The 19598-nt window shown below is 31.8% G+C and overlaps 1 protein-coding gene across 1 annotated transcript in view; it reads right to left on the bottom strand.

The window, feature by feature from the left end:
- Nucleotides 1–1146: 1146 nt before the first annotated feature.
- Nucleotides 1147–19598, bottom strand: part of LOC123658660 (craniofacial development protein 2-like) — a 32640-nt gene continuing 14188 nt past the window's right edge. The window contains 2 exon segments of the mRNA XM_045594020.1: nt 1147–2601; nt 2745–2816. Coding sequence (XP_045449976.1) covers nt 1147–2601; nt 2745–2816 — 1527 coding nt within the window.

Raw genomic sequence — 19598 nt, 5'->3', positions numbered from 1 at the left:
TCGTATTTTTTCTAAAGTTTATTTCAAAATGAGATTATCAATAACGTTGTCAATATCCAAGTTCACGACGTCTTACACTTCATAATATTAAATTTTAATATTATCGGCATATTTCGCTGAGTTTACGCCAGTTGGCACTTTCTCTTGAAGAGTATATAAGCTTCCTTCGATTTTAGACCTACTTAAGTTATATGTCGTGTGAAGGTTATTTTGTTATTTTATAGCTTAGTGAAAATGTTATCTTTGTTACGTATTATACACAAGAAATATTTTTAATTAGGATGATGACCAAAATTATGGAATGTTTGTTTTGTTGCGTGACTTTTATATTCCATGTCTTTCTTATTTTACTTTAAGTCCCTTTAATGTCTCTTCTATTTAGCTTTTAAATTTTTTGAATTTATTTTTAAGAAGGATTACTGATAATCATATGTTACATAGACTCGTAAGCTGTGGAAAAAATTGCAAATCGGAAAAGGAAAACCAATAACAGTTTCTTTTTGGTGTGACTGAGCCTCCTGAAAGCCGCAATGGTTGAAATTATCTCATCAAATATACAGGAAGTCCTCACGACAACGTACTCAAACATAGTTAGTTATGCATCTATTTCAATATATATATTAAAACATCATTTATTATTCTCAAAATAGAACTTCGCATGACTATAGTCAATCACTTTCCATGGGTTATGGCTATTATATATATATTTCTTGTGTGCGTGTGTATGTCACTGAACTCCTGCTAGACGGCTGGACCGATTTTGATAAAAAAAAATTGTGTGAGTTCAAGAGGATTTGAGGATGGTTTAAATTCACAATTTGGTCCACTGGAAAATGTTTATTTAACTAATAATTAAAAATTTTCATTTATAAGTAGTTGTTAATTTTGGAATGTTTTACATTGGATCCAGTAGGTTGCGCTAAAATCGCAGCATCAAATATTAAATATTATTCTATTTTAATTTCAGTTTGTCCCGACAGTTGGTGCTGCGATCAAATTGAGAAAAATATTTGAAATTTTGTGTTATGGCAAAATAACGTTTGTGGGGTCAGCTAGTTATATATATTCTTAAAAATTATACAACCTTGATTTGAAAAATCTATCGTTTTATTTTCAACCGTTTTTCACTTAAACCGTTTACTTACTTTATTCTAAACTGGCATGGCATTGCGACTGAGTTTGGCATTGGGTTAAAAGGTTGGAGAAGTGCTCGGTCCATCGTTTAAGTTGCTCCTCTGTAGTACAAAGCAGCTGTCCCGTGGCGTCCTTCAGCGGCTTTTTAGAGGGACGTGACTTGTTGCACAAACGCTTAGTGACGTCGTACAACTCCCTCATGTTTGATACCTTGGCTGCTGCGTTGGCCCGGTCGGCTAGCTCGTCGGCGGCGCGTCGTATGTCGCGTCTAGCCAATTTACGAATTTGGAGACGTATGGCTGCGTATTCTTCATCGAGGGTCTTTTTGGTGGTAAAGTTATTAGCGGCCAGCAGGTCTAGCTTTATACTCTGCCTTTTCTCTATTGCAGACCACAGCTCCTGGGACATCCAAGGTTCTTGTTTGGAGTGTTTATAGCCTAGGGCTTTTTCGCCGGCTTTAGTGAAGGCAGTACGCATACGCTCCCAAGCTTCGTCCATGTCCTCGTCTTCCAGGTCTTTCAAAAGTTCAAATTGGTTGCGAAGGCAGATACTAAACTCCTTTCTTCCCTCTTCGCTCCTCAGGATCTGCAAATTGAACTTTTTGGATGCTTTCTCAAACTTACGTCAAGCTGCTGCCATCCTGAGACGTACATCAGCAACAACAAGATGGTGATCGCTATCCGCATCCACGCCGCGATGGTTCCTAACATCGAGTAGCGATGTTCTCCATGCTCTGCTTATCGCAATATGATCGATCTGGTTTCGGGTCACACCATCAGGAGAAATCCAGGTGATTTTGTGGCACTCCTTGTGCTTGAACAGGGTTCCTCCGATCACCAGATCGTGTGCAGAGCACAGGTCGCCGAAGAGTTCTCCGTTTTCGTTTATTACTCCGGCGGCCCCTTCGCGTCCCATGTAATGCTCTCGGTCCTCGTTGTCTGAGCCCATCTTGGCATTCAGGTCTCCCATCAGGATTACTATATCCTGCTTCTTTGTGCTCTTCAAGGTCGACTCCAGCTGCTCGTAAAAACTCTCCTTTTCATCCGGCAATGCCGAGTTAGTTGGGGCGTAACATTGGATCACAGTGATTTTTCTGACTCTAGATGAGAACCGAGCTGTGATGATTCGTTCCGATATCGGATTCCAGGACAGAAGGCTGTTCTTCGCGCTACGGCTTAGGAGCAGCCCCACGCCGTACTCCCGAGTTGCGTTCTCATCCTCTTTTCCACTGTACAGAAGGGTCGAGTCAAAATCAGATGTTATTTCACCAAATTCGTTCCATCTCGTTTCGCTTAATCCTAGGATATGAATGCTGTAGTCCCGCATGATTTTGGCTACCTGCGGAAGCCTTTCAGGTTGAGTCATGGTTCTGACATTCCAACATCCAATCCGTGTCCGTAATTTCGCGCTAAAGGTCATCGGTAATAAGGGGGATCGGTCTTTATTTCTCTTTGAGGGTTCCACAATCTGTTACTTTAAGAATGTGCAGGTGATTAGCCCACAGCATCCCGATCACGGTGACGGGGCTGCCATCTTTGCAACCGTGCTCACAGGGCCAGTCTTTTTAGGGAGACCTAAGGCTTCTGGTAGCCTAAACCGCTGGTTTGTACCAGTGAGTGGTTCTTTTCACGAACCCTCCTCCTTTCACATCCGGGCTTGGGACCGGCAACGGCGGAGTTAACCTAAAAGGTGTAGTGTAAGAAAATTAGAAAATTTTATTTTAATTAATAAAAAAGAAAACATTTTCAAATACGTTTGTATTTCTTAAAGAATAAATTTTTTATATTGAGGTAGAGCTTGTGTTAGTTTTAACAAAAGTTTTGAGTTTGAAACTTTTCCTTGTCTAATATCATCTTCAACAATTCTCATCGAATACTTTTCGAGACTTTTAATGTTGTTAAGAAATTACTTTCGAGAAGCGTATTTTTGTTTAAATTTCTTTACACGTTATAGTATAGGATCTAAAATAAAAAACATAAATGAATAAATTTAAAAAAATAAATAAAAAAATACAATCACAATAAAAGTTACTTATAAACTTGCACATTATCCTACTACTTACTAAAATTGATAATTCTCGCATTAAACAAATAAAAAACTTGATTCTTTATCGCTACCTTTCCCTTTTTTGTCATTACCTATTTAAACAAATACGGTCGAACTGTTTGTTACATATTTAATAAAGTATCTATATGAACAATACTGTGCTCATAAGCGAACTGTAATTAATGTTCTTGAGAAATGAAGTTATTTAAACCTAACCAATGTGATCTTCACCCATCTGATAATTAATATTATTAATAGATAAAAATTAAATAATTATCTTCTTTAGAACGTTTAAGATAAATCGCGAATAGGTAGGTTGGAAAATTCCTGGCCAGGTTGTATTATATTCAGCAACCGCCGTTAAAACCAGAATTTTAGCAAGCAACTCTGTATCATCATATTCGTAATGTAACTGCGCCAATTTTGGTGATGATGATCATAAAATTTGTTTATTAAACATGTGGGTGCACGTAACTAGAACAATATATATTAATATACCTGTTTTTAACTGCCAACCCAGTAGTTGTTGTGTGTGTTTGTAAATATGTGTATGTATGATATATATTTTATTGCTATGTTTTTTTGAATAATCAATAAATAAAAGTAAAATATATATGAATACTAGTTGACTCAGCAAACGTTGTCTTGCCGCTAAACGCTATTTAAAAATAGGGGTTGGTGGTAAAAGGGTGAAAATTTAGGATCAAATCATAATAAAATAAAAAATAAATAATTTATCTAAAAATGAAAAAAAAATTGGGGTGGACTACCCTTAACATTTAGGGGGATGAAAAATAGATGTTGTTTGATTCTCAGACCTACCCAATATGCACACAAAATTTCATGAGAATCGGTCAAGCCGTTTCGGAGGAGTTTAAATATAAACACCGCGACACGAGAAATTTATATATTAGATATTAACTAATTTTCCATAACAACCTGTATACTGCTAACTACACTGAGCAAATAAACACAACCTACCTATCTCGCTTACACCCGTATATTTTTGTAATCATCTTTGTGACCATGCCATCGATGTTAGTATTATTTAATTAATAAAGAGAAGCGATTTTTAATAAGTAGGGTAGACGCAAAACTTTGTTTGACAAAAAAATTGTCTAAGCTCAGTATAAATGTGTTTTCGTACTATTGTAGTAATATGTGGAAGATTTTTCGTTGCAAATGTTATAGCAATATGTATAAGTGTTAAATATGATGTGTGAGATTGTTATTTGCGGACAAAGGCTACGGGCTTTTCAAGTAAATGTAGTGTATTAAATGCTTTTATTAATTTTACAAATAAATTAAAGAAAATTGAACTTAATTTACTTAATTTAATAGTACTGTGTATAATATGTATTATAATTTAAATAATTAACTTTCATATATTATTGTTTATTTCATCAACATTTTCTCTAATTTTGGAGGTTGTCTAGAAGATATCACTGTTAATAATAGAGGACATACGGGACAACGGGTCATCCTTTTTCGTGCATGCAGCCAGCGTTCATCGATTTATTAGACGTCGTCACGTCAAAAAACCTGGATATTACTATATGAGTATCAATTAAAGGGCTTATCATGAGGATTTCAACATTTTAAAACCTATATGTATATCAAGACCGTATTAAAAAACATACACCCAAGATTTTCCTTTCATTTTTAAATTTATATTATTTTTGCATAGTCTAAGTATACTAAGTATCTAAGTATACAGACAGCGGGAAGCGACTTTGTTTTATTCTATGTAATGAGTCAACTGTGGCAACTGAGGCATATATATATATATATATATATATATATATATATATATATATATATATATATATATATAGGTAAGTAGGTAATTGTATTGAGTCAAAAATAATGTCTGTAGTTTTATATAACTTAAACTTTTGACTATTCTTCAGAGTTTCAATAACTTTGTATTGACATATTTTATAATATATTTTGGTTATAAGAATGATCATGTATAACTCAAAACAGATGTTATATTGTACTACTAGGATTGCAAACAAACATACGGTTTGCCTAATGGTAAGCAATTACCGTAGTCTATGGACACCTTTAACACAATGAGCATTGCGAGCCAATTGCCAATCGTACCCTCGTTGTCAGCGCACAGATGTTGTGGCTACCTCATTCACCACAAGAACACAACATTATTTGGACCTTTCAGTATTGTTTGACTGTGATATTATATAAAGTTTAGATACATCCCATCTTATGAAGATATATGTGTTGATTTACATTAAACACAAACATATATATATTGTTGACTTTTAAGTCTTCTGAAGAGCTCTTTATTATGTTAGATAGATTTAAATCCTAAAATGGTTAAAACGAATAAATAAAGTGACCATTTTTTACATAAATCAAACTTCTTAGTCCTGAAAGTACAATGTCTTTTAGGACGGTCGTATACGAATGACATCATTATAAAGGCTCTTAAACGGTTTACAGTTTGTATTTCAAATAAAAGTATTCTTAAAACGACGTCATCAGCGTAAAAGGGTTTGCTTAATGTAGAAAAAACAAATCTATTTTGAGAAATCGTTCGAAACGTTTTACTTTTAACGAGTGCTACACTTAAAAGTTTTTCTCGAAGGATTTAACAATAATGTAACATACTGTTTGTTGAGAATTTTGATTTTATTTTCGTGACAGCTGGAAAACATTTTAATGTTCTTATTGAAGTTAAAGTAGTGTTTTATTATATTGTAAAGTAAGCAGTTAAAAGTATATTGTGCCTTGTAAAGAACGAAGGATTCATTAAAACTTATTAAAGTTTGTCTATTTTAATGATGAAAGCATAAAGAATAGTGTGTTTTTTCTTTTAACAAGTTTCAAATAACTAGCTATAAGGAGATGTTTTAACGTCGTTGCTAATGTTTTTTCTTTAATTTAGTATGGAAGTAATTTACTTTTCATATTTTTAATTTTTATTATACTGTTCAAGAGTAAGCTATTCATATTACCTTTACATGTATTTTAACTATCTAATATAATTAGTATAATTTCACTTCTACCGTAAAAAAAGTAGGACAAAAAATAAAACGCAGAGAGAGACAGAGTGAGAGGAACAAAAGAGAGGGAATGTAACTGTCTTAATCTCACCTTGAGTATTCTTATGCGTAGTAATGAAAACTATTACAATTCTAGATCACATTTTTGTGATAAGTGTTTTTGTGATAGCATTTTTTCAAGTGAATTTGGGTAGTATTATTGTATAGAATATAGATTTAATTAATTTAAAAGAAGATATAATGAATAATGGAATGTGTATTTCTTTTGAAAAGTAAAACATTTGAGTAGAAACTCCTTCCTTTTTTTAATTGTAGTACGAAATATTAGTTATACATGTGATGTGAGCCACTGAATCTAAATTCTTGATAAACATAGTAATATACTCTGACAAGTATTAAAGCTAAAACTAAAACAAATGATAAAAAAATATATATTTTTAAATACCATTAAAATGGCATCAAAGTGCGTTTTGAATTCTTCAGAACTAAATATAACTTAAAATATATTGAACTCTCCACGCTGTACTAATATTAGCGACAATTTCTTTTATTATAAGCCTCAAAGGATGATACTAAACTTTATGTGCTTTATCCTTTATCCAAGTGTTAGATGCAGACCAGTTTTACTTTTAAAAGAGTTTTATATTAAGTGCAGTGATTACTAAATGTCTAAGTTTAATGGTAGAACCCTCAATGGCGGACATTACTAATATCAAAAAAAAAAAAAAACTTAACACTAATTTAAATGTTATTTTCATTTGGATTTTGTTGGATTGGATCGTTGGGTCATTTATACAATTTAAATAGAATCAAAGTAACTGAGAGGCGCGTTTTAACGTGTTAATCTTAAAATAGATTTGAAAACACATTTTTGTCTTACGTATCTAATCTATCCAGAAACTTTAAATAATTTACCGTTGATGTCAAAAAATGAACTTATTATACGCGGACAAAATGTAAGTTGAACATTTCTTATTTGACGATGAAACCTCTTTTGTTATAGTTTGTAATTTAGTATTTTTTTATAAAGGCACTTTAATATTACAATTTCAGCTTCAAATTTTGTCGTAACATTTTACGAAGTATCAGATAAACAAAATAAAGATTTTTTTCGATCAGGTTAGACTTAAATATTATTGCTACAGATTACCCTTAGGCACAGGTTTTAGGTAATATCTTAAAATTACACATGAAAGAATTTTCGTATGGATATTTCGGTAGAAAGGATTTTCTGGACAACAATAGGTTCCAAGATTGATTGTGTTGCCTACAAAAGCATTTCCGTGCAAAGCCTTATCCATCAAATTTCATTAACACTACGGAGAAAAATTAAGTGAATGTGTTTGCATTTTTTCTATTTTGGGAAATATTTGAAAGGACTTTAGATATACAATACCAATAATTATGTTTGCTCGCAAACGAAAAAAAGGTCATAGTCAGAGCTCGATCAAATTTAAACAAGACTACATGACAATCATTAGCTTTCAATTAAAGTAAGAATCATCAAAATCGGTTTAAAACAATGTAAGTCGACGAAAAAATAGTCAAGTAAATACGCAATATTAGATATAGCTCTTAAAGTACTAGTCAGATCTCAATTAAATTTAAATGGGACAAATTGACACGCAACACCTTTCAATTAAAACAAAATTCATTCTAATCGGTTCACCCAATCAAAAGTTCTGATGTAACATACATAAAAAATACAATCGAATTAAGAATCTCCTCCTTTTTTGGAAGTCGGTTAAAAACTTATTAGAAGCACTGCACTGCACTGTAACAGAAAAAAAGGTAATCATCTGACTGTAGACCATAACTTTGTTCTCTTATAACTTAATCCTCAACGGCTTGGGAAACAAGGAGGTTTTATTAGTTACTCCTAATGTTTAACTCGACGATGATTGCGACGAGCATTTTAGAGATAAACTTTAAATTTGAAATATAAGCGGTTCCTTTTGGAAGAGTTTGATGTGTTCTATTCACTGGAATATTTTGACAACGTAATAGTCGAACACAAATGCTAAGCTCACTATTTCTCATTTGATTGCTTTTATTTTTGAGAAATAAATGATTTAAATTGATTGTTTTTTCTATTAGTTTTCTTGTTCCAAAAAAGTATAACACCTATTAAATAAATATAATACGAGCGTTAAGCCTCCTACCTAAGGAACAGATGACCGTGCGTGTGTGAAGTATATCAATGTTTATTTTTATTTTAATTACATTAACTAAAACTACACAACAGCTTACATTAACTAACTAACCTTTCTCTGTATTAAGAGTACAAAGGATAAATAATATATTAAGTTTTTCTTTGAGATTTATTATTCAAAACAATAGCTTTTTATCTTCATGAAGGAGAGTCATATGAAAATTAATTGTCACAGTGGATGGTTTTGTTACGCTCCGATACTTTCCTATTATGAGATAACTATTGTGAGCGCCGTGAGTGAATTTTGTTTACTTTCAAGCTATATTTCAAAACATAAATAATGTATCATCTTTATGATTGAGATATATATTGTTTTTGTTGCAGAGAAGGTAACGTGATAGGGTCAAGTTGTTTCTATGCTTTACAGGTCGTATCAGCCTTGTAGAGTTTAGTAGAAATAGCTTTTACCTATTAATAAATACTAGTGGTCGCCCGGTGGTCGAAATTCGACTATAATTTATTTAAATTATAAGTTTCAACATTATTAATATTCTGTTGTCAAATACTATAATTCTATAATAATAAACAAAAAAGTATATATGTGTGTGTGTTAAATACATCGTAGTGTGTGGAATATTTTTTATTGATTTAATGTACTTTTATGCATAATTTAAAAAAAAAAAAATAACATTCTCCACTCCTTCTCTATATAAACTACAAGTGCGCGAAATTTCACACTCCTTCGTCCACTAAATTTTCGTAAAAAGGGATATAAAGTTTTGCTTCACGTATCAATATATATAAAATTATATTTATGTGCCTTACTTTAATGTCAATTTCGACTTCTGATTTATTACACCACGAATATTGTTATATCGCAAATAGTCTTATATTATTGTATATTATGTTCGTTTGTATACGAGTTTGATTTGTTATGCTAAATGATCCTTAATAAACTTGCAAACGCAGACACAAATAGAATTTTAAATTTTATTGTAATTCTAGTTACAATTCTGCAAAAACAATCAGAGTGAGAAATTTGTTTTAAATATTCGTCGATTCTCTTCTTATAACGTTAAAGTATAACAAACGTCCTTCGTGTATTGATTGATTTATAATAATACATTTATTATAACAATGTATACATAAGAGATTAATTGTAAGAAAAAATGAACAGGATATATTTTTATTTTCCTACATTTATTGTGATAGATAAATAAATAAATAAATAATAGAAATTAAGTTTCATATTTTTATAGAACTCGTTACTTAAATCTGTGTGCACTAAAAATTTATAGTATTTTGCTGTTTAAATGTTTGACGGTCAATAAAACGTGAAGAGCTTTTTATAGCTTTTATAAGGACCTGCGAATATGTTTTCTTATTTTAATTAGACCTGGTTATTGCCATAATATAGGTAGTTATTATGTTATTATTTTTCGTATATTTACACAATCAAATTAAAAAATACCATTAAGTCATGAAGCATGAACAGGAACTAAGTGGTAAATTACATTTTACTTTTATCCTAAATTGTTCTGACGTTTTAATATTTCATCTTTATTATACTTTTAAATTTTTAAGGGTTAAATACATAATGTATGCACACGTAGGACAATTAGTCTCACTCCTGTCGACCCATTACACGGTCCTGATTATAATACTACGCAACGTAGAGACAATTACTAAGAAGGCATCAAAACGTAAATGGCTCTATTATCTCTAGCGACGATTTTCATAAACGACATTTAAACTAACCCTTTTGTATATCAATTAAAGATTAATTATAGTTAATTTTGACAAGTGATATGGTGCGTCTGTTAAACAGATGGTAATATACCATTTTCTCTACCTTATGTATGCCTGGAAGAGATCTTAAGAATCTTATCTACATTTTTATACCACAATTTATAATTTAATAATCAGAATTTAAACTGATTTTAGTGAAAATAAAATTTCGTTTTGTAAGTAAATATTTATTCAAACGAGCAATTTTTGCATACAGATGGAAATGGGATCTGTATACGTAGTCTGTTTAATTGTTGATAGCAATTATACTGTGCAAATTATAATGTGTAAGCAAATTAATGAATAAAATCGAATAAATATAATCGTGTAAATTATTAATTATTATTTTTTCATTATCTGTTAGGACTGTTGGCACTGAACCTGCTTTACGCTACTAAAAGAATGTGTATATACGAGTCTACCTGTATGCTGTGTGGTTACGGCATTAAAGAATATAGCCACCCCTCTCTTCCCTGCAGGGATAACATAGTTCCACTACTACCTTGGAACTTAAAAAGACGACCGATGGCGGGATAACCATCCAACTTCTGGCTTTGAAATACACAGGCCGAAGACGGGCAGCAGCGTCTTAGGTGCGACAAAGCCTGCCCTGCGGTCACCAACCCGCCAACCCAGCGTGGTGACTATGGGCAAAACACATGAGTTCACACCATTTTTGGCGTGAACTTGTGGAGGCCTATGTCCAGTAGTGGACTGCGAAAGGCTGATGTGATACGAGTATACCAGTCGTCTGTTACTAAAACAAAGATATTAAAGTTACCTTTCGAACAGAATAACGTATGTATGTTGAAAATATTTATTTTTGGAACGAAGTTCCTGGGGGCGTCACGGAGGGGTACCCCAGCCGAAAAAAGCATAAGATTGTTATGTATGATGGCTATACAGTGTTTACGTGATGACTGTTATAATTATTGCAGTTTGCTAGTATTATTGTATCATTTGATAATTATTATATATATTTATACATCATTATAAATAAAGGTATTAATATAATTTTATAAAGTTTTTTTTTCAATTTTATCAATAAAAAAAAATTATAATAAAAAATGTATATCCGAATAATTATTTTCTTTATACCTCGAATAGAACTTGAAATTAATACTTTATAATAAGGAACTTCGTTCCTATCTGGGGTCCCACGATGCCACACGGTTTTTAGTTTATACTATTTCAATTTTAATCGCACGTAAATATTGCTAGCGTTAAAAAAAATCCAGGAACTATTTCTACAAGACGTGATCTAAATTAGTCGCGAGTGAATAGGTTACTTCTAGGTAAGCGTGCTCCATCTTAGACCGCATTTTCACTTATCATCAGGTGAAATGGCGGTCAAACGCCAGCCTATCTATGTATAAAAAAAAAAAAAAAATAATAATTAAAAACGAAATTCCCCTAATTCTTGATCGACAAATTCTTGACCTATAGAAAATATTTTTCAATCGATTCAAAAGTAAACGAACTGCACTAGACAAGCGAGACGGGCTCCATCACTCGACCCTTGAGAGAAATGCGGGTAAAATTCAATTATATTTTAATTGTTTGTTTGGTTATTGGATGAAGCAATTATATCGACCCATTTCTTTGATAACGTGCTTTATTTGTATAACTCATTGGGATGAACTTCTGTTTATTTTAATGTTATTATTTACAATATATTTGTTATTGTTTCTTTGAAGTTTTGTAAATATAATTGAGTTTGCTCGTAAAGGAAAAAAAAGACAAACTTACATTCACAAAAACGTAGGTAGTTAATTTTTTTTAAAGTTAATACGTATTATTAAAAATAACTTGATAACACTCTTCAGATCTCCACCAAATTTAAGAAGAGACCACAGGACAAGCACCATCTTTCGATTACAAAAATAATCAAAATAACACATTAAAAAAACAGTTGATTTGAGAACCTCTTCCTTTTTCTTCAAGCCGGTTACTAAAAAAATTTTAACGTCGCCTTCATAGCAATAGTTTTTTATCGTAGATAAAATTGTTCGAAATATTATTTTGTTGTTACAAATAATGAAATTGAATCAGAGAATAATTTTAGGTAATGGTTGTATCATCCAGATAGTGAAAGTCCTTTTATGTATGGCATGGAATAATTTATTGGAAATTCTAATTAGTTAATAAATATTATCAATGTATATATTATTCATTTGAACAGTTTTTAGTTGATACGCCGCCTTCATAGTTTTTTTTTTTATCGTAGATAAAATTGTTCGAAATATTATTATGTTGTTACAAATAGTGAAATTGAATCAGAGAATAATTTTAGGCAATGGTTTTATCATCCGGATAGTGAAAGCCCTTTTATGTACGGCATGGAATAATTTATTGGAAATTCTAACTCGTTAGAAAATATTATCAATATAATTATATTAATAAAACACAATACAATACGGTAGGAAATAACTTACAACGTTACTAAGGTCATAACTTGGCTGTTTGCAAACAAAGGTACATTTAATTTTATAACGTAGCATTAGCAGAGTAGATGAAATATAGACAACACATTTTTTACAGAGTAAGTATGATAGTTCTATCATATTACAGTGAGTATGTAAATAAGCATAGCTTAATATAAAATTTTACTTAAATGTTTCAAGATTTCATACTATTTGATATTGATAATATCTATGTATTTTCTTCTGTAAGCAAGGGTATATAATAATTTCAATACATATGCTTAAATCAATAATTAATAAGTAATAATTAGTAATAATAACATTAGTTTGTAAGTGTTTTAATACGATTTAAGAAGTATATATTTATAAAGCTTAAACTGAATGATAAAGATTAATGTGCATGTCTTAGATTTTTTCCGATAAGAAGCATTTCGTCAAGTTATTATTAATGAGATTACAGCACAGCAGAAAATTTCAGGCTTAAAGTATAGAGCAGGAACAGCTGAACAATAACACTCTTGCAGCATTATGTTTGTGTGATGAGCAAGGTGGCTAAAACTCCCTGGGAGGGTTAGGGGTAGGGTCAGCAATATAAGCAATGTACTTGCGTTGCTTGTGGTGTTGCAGGCGTCCATAGCATACAGTGGCCAATTACCATCAAGTGGGCTGTATACCAACTTAGTTGTATAAAAAATAGTTTTCTAGCTATAACAATATTTTTTAAGAAAATTTTGCATCTGTTAAGTAGCCCATCGAAACTATCGACTGAGCCATAATTTACGTCTTTTCATGAAGATAATATATTTCATGTGACCTGATAATAATATTTAATTTAATAAGCCGTTTAGAGTGATGAGTTGCAAAGACCCTTACCACGTTCATTTTCAATACCAAGCGTTTTCACCCGGAGAACAAGATTTATTATATCTTTAAGCTAACCGAAAATTATGATATGATACACACTCTTATTCAAATTTTCCTTCGTAAACTCGTAAGTATAAAGTCTAATATCGTTTACACATTACTTAAATTAAGGGTAGCCTCAAAAAATAAATTATGATGTTTATAAAATACCATTAATTTTGTAATCTGTAAAATAATCAAGCTTAAAATATGTTAATTATGAATCCCCTTCGAAATTAAAATAACGTTAATGATGAACTGCAATTAATATTTTATATAATTTCATAATATTAAATATTATTTATGTTTTATTTATTCTTCTTCTTAGTCGTTCACTCTTGACAGAGTGGTCGTGGTTGACGACGATTCATTGGCTAAAGCATAGCCCCGCTATACGCCTCCACTTGATGCGGTTTTCAGCGTCTCGAGAACTCTGGACTATTGAGGTCTGTGTCGTAGCTTTGAGGTCTGTCCAACGCGTAGGTGATCGACCGCGTGACCGCTTGCCTTTTACTTGCCCTTGGACATTAGTTTTATTTATATGTCAATATATTTATTTAACTATAAAAATGGAGAGTTACGTATACATAAAAAGTACATGTATATACATGATACAGGCGCTAGGACTAATATACAATTCAGGTTAAATAATGACTTTAGATATTCTAATCTAGGATATCTCTTGAAGTTTCCTATGTATTAGATACACAAGCGATACATTGAGATGTATGACCGTTGTTTCGCTGTGAAATTTATCTCAATTTCTTTTTTAACATCGATTCAGCCAAATAAATACGTCTCCTTCATAACACTATGACAAACATTTTAATATTAACTTATTGTGTTTCTAGTGAAACAACGACGCGTCGGCCCAACGGTCATGGCACTGGTTTGTGGCTGTTGCGCTGACGGTTGCGGGTTCGATCCCCGCACATGACAAACATTTGTATTGGCCATACAGATGTTTGCCATGGTCTGGGTGTTTGTGCAGTCCTTGTGAGTCTCCCCACAGTGCCTCGGAGAGTACGTTAAGCCGTCGATCCCGGTTGTTATCATGTACACCTGATAGAGATCGTTACTCACAGTAGAAAATATATCCGCCACCCCGCATTGGAGCAACGTGGTGGATTAAGCTCTATTCCTTCTCGTACATGGGGAAAGAGATCTATGCCCAGCGGTGGCATATTACAGCCTAAAGCGTTTCTAGTAAGCAAAGTTTTGGAATGATCATTTTTAAGCTATTTAAACTAAGTTATAAAATTCATTGTCGGTTTAAACAGCTTATAAAATTGTTAGAATCACGTAAAGTATTACTGTAGCACTCAAATATGCTATCGATTGCCGAAATATTTAAGACGTGTAAGTTTAAAGTGTATTTTTTTTAAATTAACTACTCGATAATCGACATATTGATATTGAGATAGAAGCAAAGACCAAAAGTAATATAGGCGTTTTGGTTTGACATGGTACCAAATACGACTTTGTAAATGTTTTAATGTTTTTGCTTTCAATAACAATGTTCTCATTATAATATAACTAGCGACCCGCCCCGGCTTCGCACGGGTGCAATGCTGGTACTAAATATACCGCAGAATGTCTTTATTTATAGTGTGAAGCTAGCTTATAGAATGGTTATTAACACAATAACAACAACATTCAAATATGCGTCGTAAGATTACACGTTGTTACAGAATGCGTTGAAGAAATAAAGGTTCACTGCTCGTTCCTCGTAGGTGATAGCGTGATAATATGTAGCCTATATGTTGACCCGACTTCTTAATAATATTCGTGCCAAATTTTAAGTTAATCTATTCAGTACTTTTTGAGTTTATCAAAAATTCTAAAAACTATATTTTTGGCTTCGGTATCGATTGTAGATTACACCCCAAGTATTCTTTTAAAAAAATATTCAATCTATAGTTTTAAATTTCCTACCATTTTATCAAATGTATAGATTCTCGAAAATATATCTCTTTACTATTCAGTAAAAGCAACATACAGTAACAAGAACCTTTGAGTCCTAGGGGACAAAATGAACAACTAAATACTCTAACGACACAATCTGCGCGTTGAAGTTTCATAACACACTAACTATCTTAATTACCTATGAAATGGCTAAAAGAGATGGTCAGTTATCCGTTTTGCTTGTTAGTGAATTTCGTACAAAGCGCTAGTCATATTCAATTTTGTTAGCTGGCTGGATTAAGTGTAATGATATTGTTAGTACTTGAACAATATGTAACACTTTCAGTTCAAATGTTTTGGTGAAGAATTATTAATTAATATTTTCATATTAATATCGCCTTCATTGGTACTAGTAAAAAGGTTAAATAACGGTCTCAGATATTCTGGACAACAAACAAAAACATCTTAATATGTATATTTGTTTCCCAATGTTTACGCGAATTTCACTCATTATAATGAACCACCTTTTTGGATTTTATTGCCGTTTTTTAAGTTTTTAAATGTCCGACGTTTCGGATACTTTATAGAAATCATGGCATCATGGTTGTTCGATTATAATGTATATTTATTAAACGGTATATAGAGTAAACGTCTTGTTGTTGTTGTAAATAAAATTTAAAACAAAAATATTTTTCTAATCTGGCTCTTATATTTTCAAAATAACGCTTGTGACTATAAAAACATTTATAACTATCCATTTTATAAAGCATACATGATAAAAGCTATGATGTTTGAAATTTAACTTACAAACTAGCAATTTAATGTAAATGTGAGCGAATACGTTTAATTTGACTTCCTCTCCATTTGTACAAACAAATCTCATTTACATTTTAATGCAATTATAAAAGATAATTATTCCATTTTTATTTAACTGCGGTATAATTAATTTGTGTCGGTAGGTTAGTATGTATGCTTGTATGTCTGTTCATATGTATTCTCAAAAATTCTAAGTAGGTTATTAATGGTATATTATGGTAAATGTTTTTTCAACTATAACAGCCATTGCCTGATATTTTTTTATTGTAATTTTTCATTTTAGTATTCTAATTATAAAATATCTTAGAAGGAAGTCTTAAGAATTAAAAGGTCCAAATTAAAACCAATCCGTCTAAAATGAATTTATACGTTTAATATAAAACGTAATAAAATAATTCGAACAATGGACTTATACATAATTAGGATCACTAAATTAGGATTCACAGTCCCATACATTTTAAAGGTCTTATTTTCCTTTATTAAAAGTAATGGTATGAAATGCGTGCTACTTTAAAATGAGTCTTAAATATAGGCAACAGAGTTTCATTTAATTTAAACAAACTCTTCAATAATTACGTACAAACAGAAACCTTCAAATTTGTCCCGTTAATATCGTAATTTTATGTATATTTTATTGTTTTCGGACGGTTATATATAAATTTAGAATAAATTTATATACATTTAATTAGAAACTGTTGATTCTATTTTAATTTATGGTATGGAATAATGATTAAATAAATAATGAACGCCCAACGCCGAAAACTACAAAAGACTATATCAAAAAAGAGGAGCTTCTCAATTCGACTGTATTTTATATATGTGTTACCACATAACTGCTTACTGGGAGTACCGATTTTGATATATATTTTTTTTAATAATTGAAAGCTAGTTCTTTTCATGTGATCCCATTTAGATTCGATCGAGATCTGTCGAGTGCTTTTCTCGTGATCACTAATAATAGGAATTTAATTGATTATTCTATCGACTATCTACGTTGTACTAGCGATAAGTCACTCATCATCACTTCAGCCTGTCGCAGTCCACTGCTGGACATAGGCCTCCACGAGTTCGCGCCATAAATGGTGTGAACTCATGTGTGTTGCCCATAGACCACACTGGGCAGGCGGATTGGTGACCGCAGGGCTGGCTTTGTCGCAACGAAGACGCTGCTACCCGTCTTCGGCCTGTGTATTTCAAATCCAGCAGTTGGATGGTTATTCCGCCATCGATTGGCTTTTACAGTTCCTAGGTGGTAGTGGAACTGTGTTATCCGTTAATCGCCTCTTACGAAACCCACAAGAAGAGAGGGGGTGGCTATATTCGATGAAAATTTATTTCAATTGTTTTTCATTTCCGACCAAAAACAATTATTATTGAATATTGAATCGATTATACTTAAAATTAATATTTATCACACGCAAAATTTCCAATACTAACTGTTTTAATTGCCAATATTTTTATATTATTAACCTCTACAAGCCAAAATAATTGAAAGGCCAATTATTGAAAGATACATTAACGTTTGAGAGTCAAGCCATTATTCCTTCACAGATGTGCACTGTCGAGCGGTCTTGCTGAAATTTTTTAACTTTTGAAATAAAAGAGTCGTTTTATATTTATGCAGGTAAATTGAGTAAAACCTTTTTAGTAACAGTTTCCGCTTTTAATTACTTTCAAAAACGATAAATTATCTTTAATATACTAGTTTGAGTAATAATTAAACGAAAGGTCGTTTATTTTATATATGTATTTTTTTGTAATAATTACAAATTAAATCACCGAACGTCGTATTACCAAGTTTTTCTAAACACACTTTCCTGAAACTAACGAATACATTAAAAATATCCTATTTGTTGCAGTTGTATGGAATATACATACCTATAATTTGACGATTCTAACATTTCCATCCACTAAGTATATGTACTTTATGTATGTCTAAGTAAGTCATTGGTTGAATTTTAGTAATTTTGTATTATTATGTATTTCATCATGTATATTGCGTTATTTGTCCTTCTACAAATTTAAGCTTCTTGCACATTTAGAGACTGCCCGTAAACTTCAGCAGCGATACCCGAATTTTCTAAACACTGATTTGAATAAATAAATGTATGTAGATTGTAGGTACATTTAACATTAGGTACGTAGATATTACGCGGTATTAGTTGAGCAACTTTTGTAATTGTTTATGTTTAACTTCTATTATATTTGTGTATGTTTAACTTCTATTATATTTGTGAACATTATCTGTTTCAATATTTGTAAACTATTATTCAGCTACTAGATTATTTAAGGTTGAACTGGGGTTTCGGTATCGCTGAAATAACAACATAATTTAACAATATAATTGTTTTGATGTAATTGAAGTAGTCTGGTGATTAGGATGGAAGATGATATAGAAACTTTGATCCTACAGATATAATACATATTTTTAGATTTTTTATAAACCCGTGCTCGTAGTTGAACACATTTGTTCAATAATAAGTTCATTTTCTATTAAAATGAATTTTAAAGAAATATTTTTATGCTTCAAAGCTTGGGTATTTATATAGTACAAGCTCATCTCATTATTTTCCTCTACGAAGTGAGTGTTTAATACAACAATATGAGGCCGTAATGGAGTCGAGGCGTTCACAATGCGAGAGTCATTTGATTTCCGAGCGTTTCTATTCCAGAACCGTCGACAACTTCGATTATCGCTTAAATCATCACATTTAATATACAATAGGACTTTTTAAGTATGTATCAAACAAAAAATATTTTTTTCTGTTATATATAGTTTTATTGTTTTGTAGTGTCTAGCTGCACCCCCACTTGTCCTTGTTTGATGTCCTATTGTCCTAGTGTTGCTTTGTCTCTTGCTGTTATTTTTCTCACTGTCACGCTTTAATGTTCTTAATAGAAATGCAGGGCAATAAATTTAAAAATTAATGTAATAACACTATAATCAACTGCCTATAGTAGTATATCAATCATCTGTAATTTCAAGATAAACTTATAATAAATAACAACCGTTCTGGTGTACTGATGCGAGAAGACGTTTAAACGCCAGCAAACACACACACACACACACACACACACACTCACACATACACACAGAAACACACACACACACACACTCGTGGTAGATATTTGTATTTCTACATATATATTTTTTCCGTTGGAGTGTTTCTTCTTGTTTGTCTCACCACCATGCTTCGGACAGAATGTAACTACAGATGTTAGGACTATTTTCGTCGACCCGCAATGGAGCAGGTGATGGATCGAATTCACACCTCTCCCATATCTAGAAAGAGTGGTTTGACCAGCAGTAGACTGTTACAGGCTGTATGAAATGAACACATTATATAATTAATCGTGTATAATAAATACAAAAGAAGTCATATTGCCTACTTTGTATACTAGTAT

The sequence above is a fragment of the Melitaea cinxia genome, chromosome 12, assembly GCF_905220565.1.
Source record: "Melitaea cinxia chromosome 12, ilMelCinx1.1, whole genome shotgun sequence".
NCBI lineage: Eukaryota > Metazoa > Arthropoda > Insecta > Lepidoptera > Nymphalidae > Melitaea > Melitaea cinxia.
This window is presented reverse-complemented; position numbering and strand designations above follow the sequence as displayed.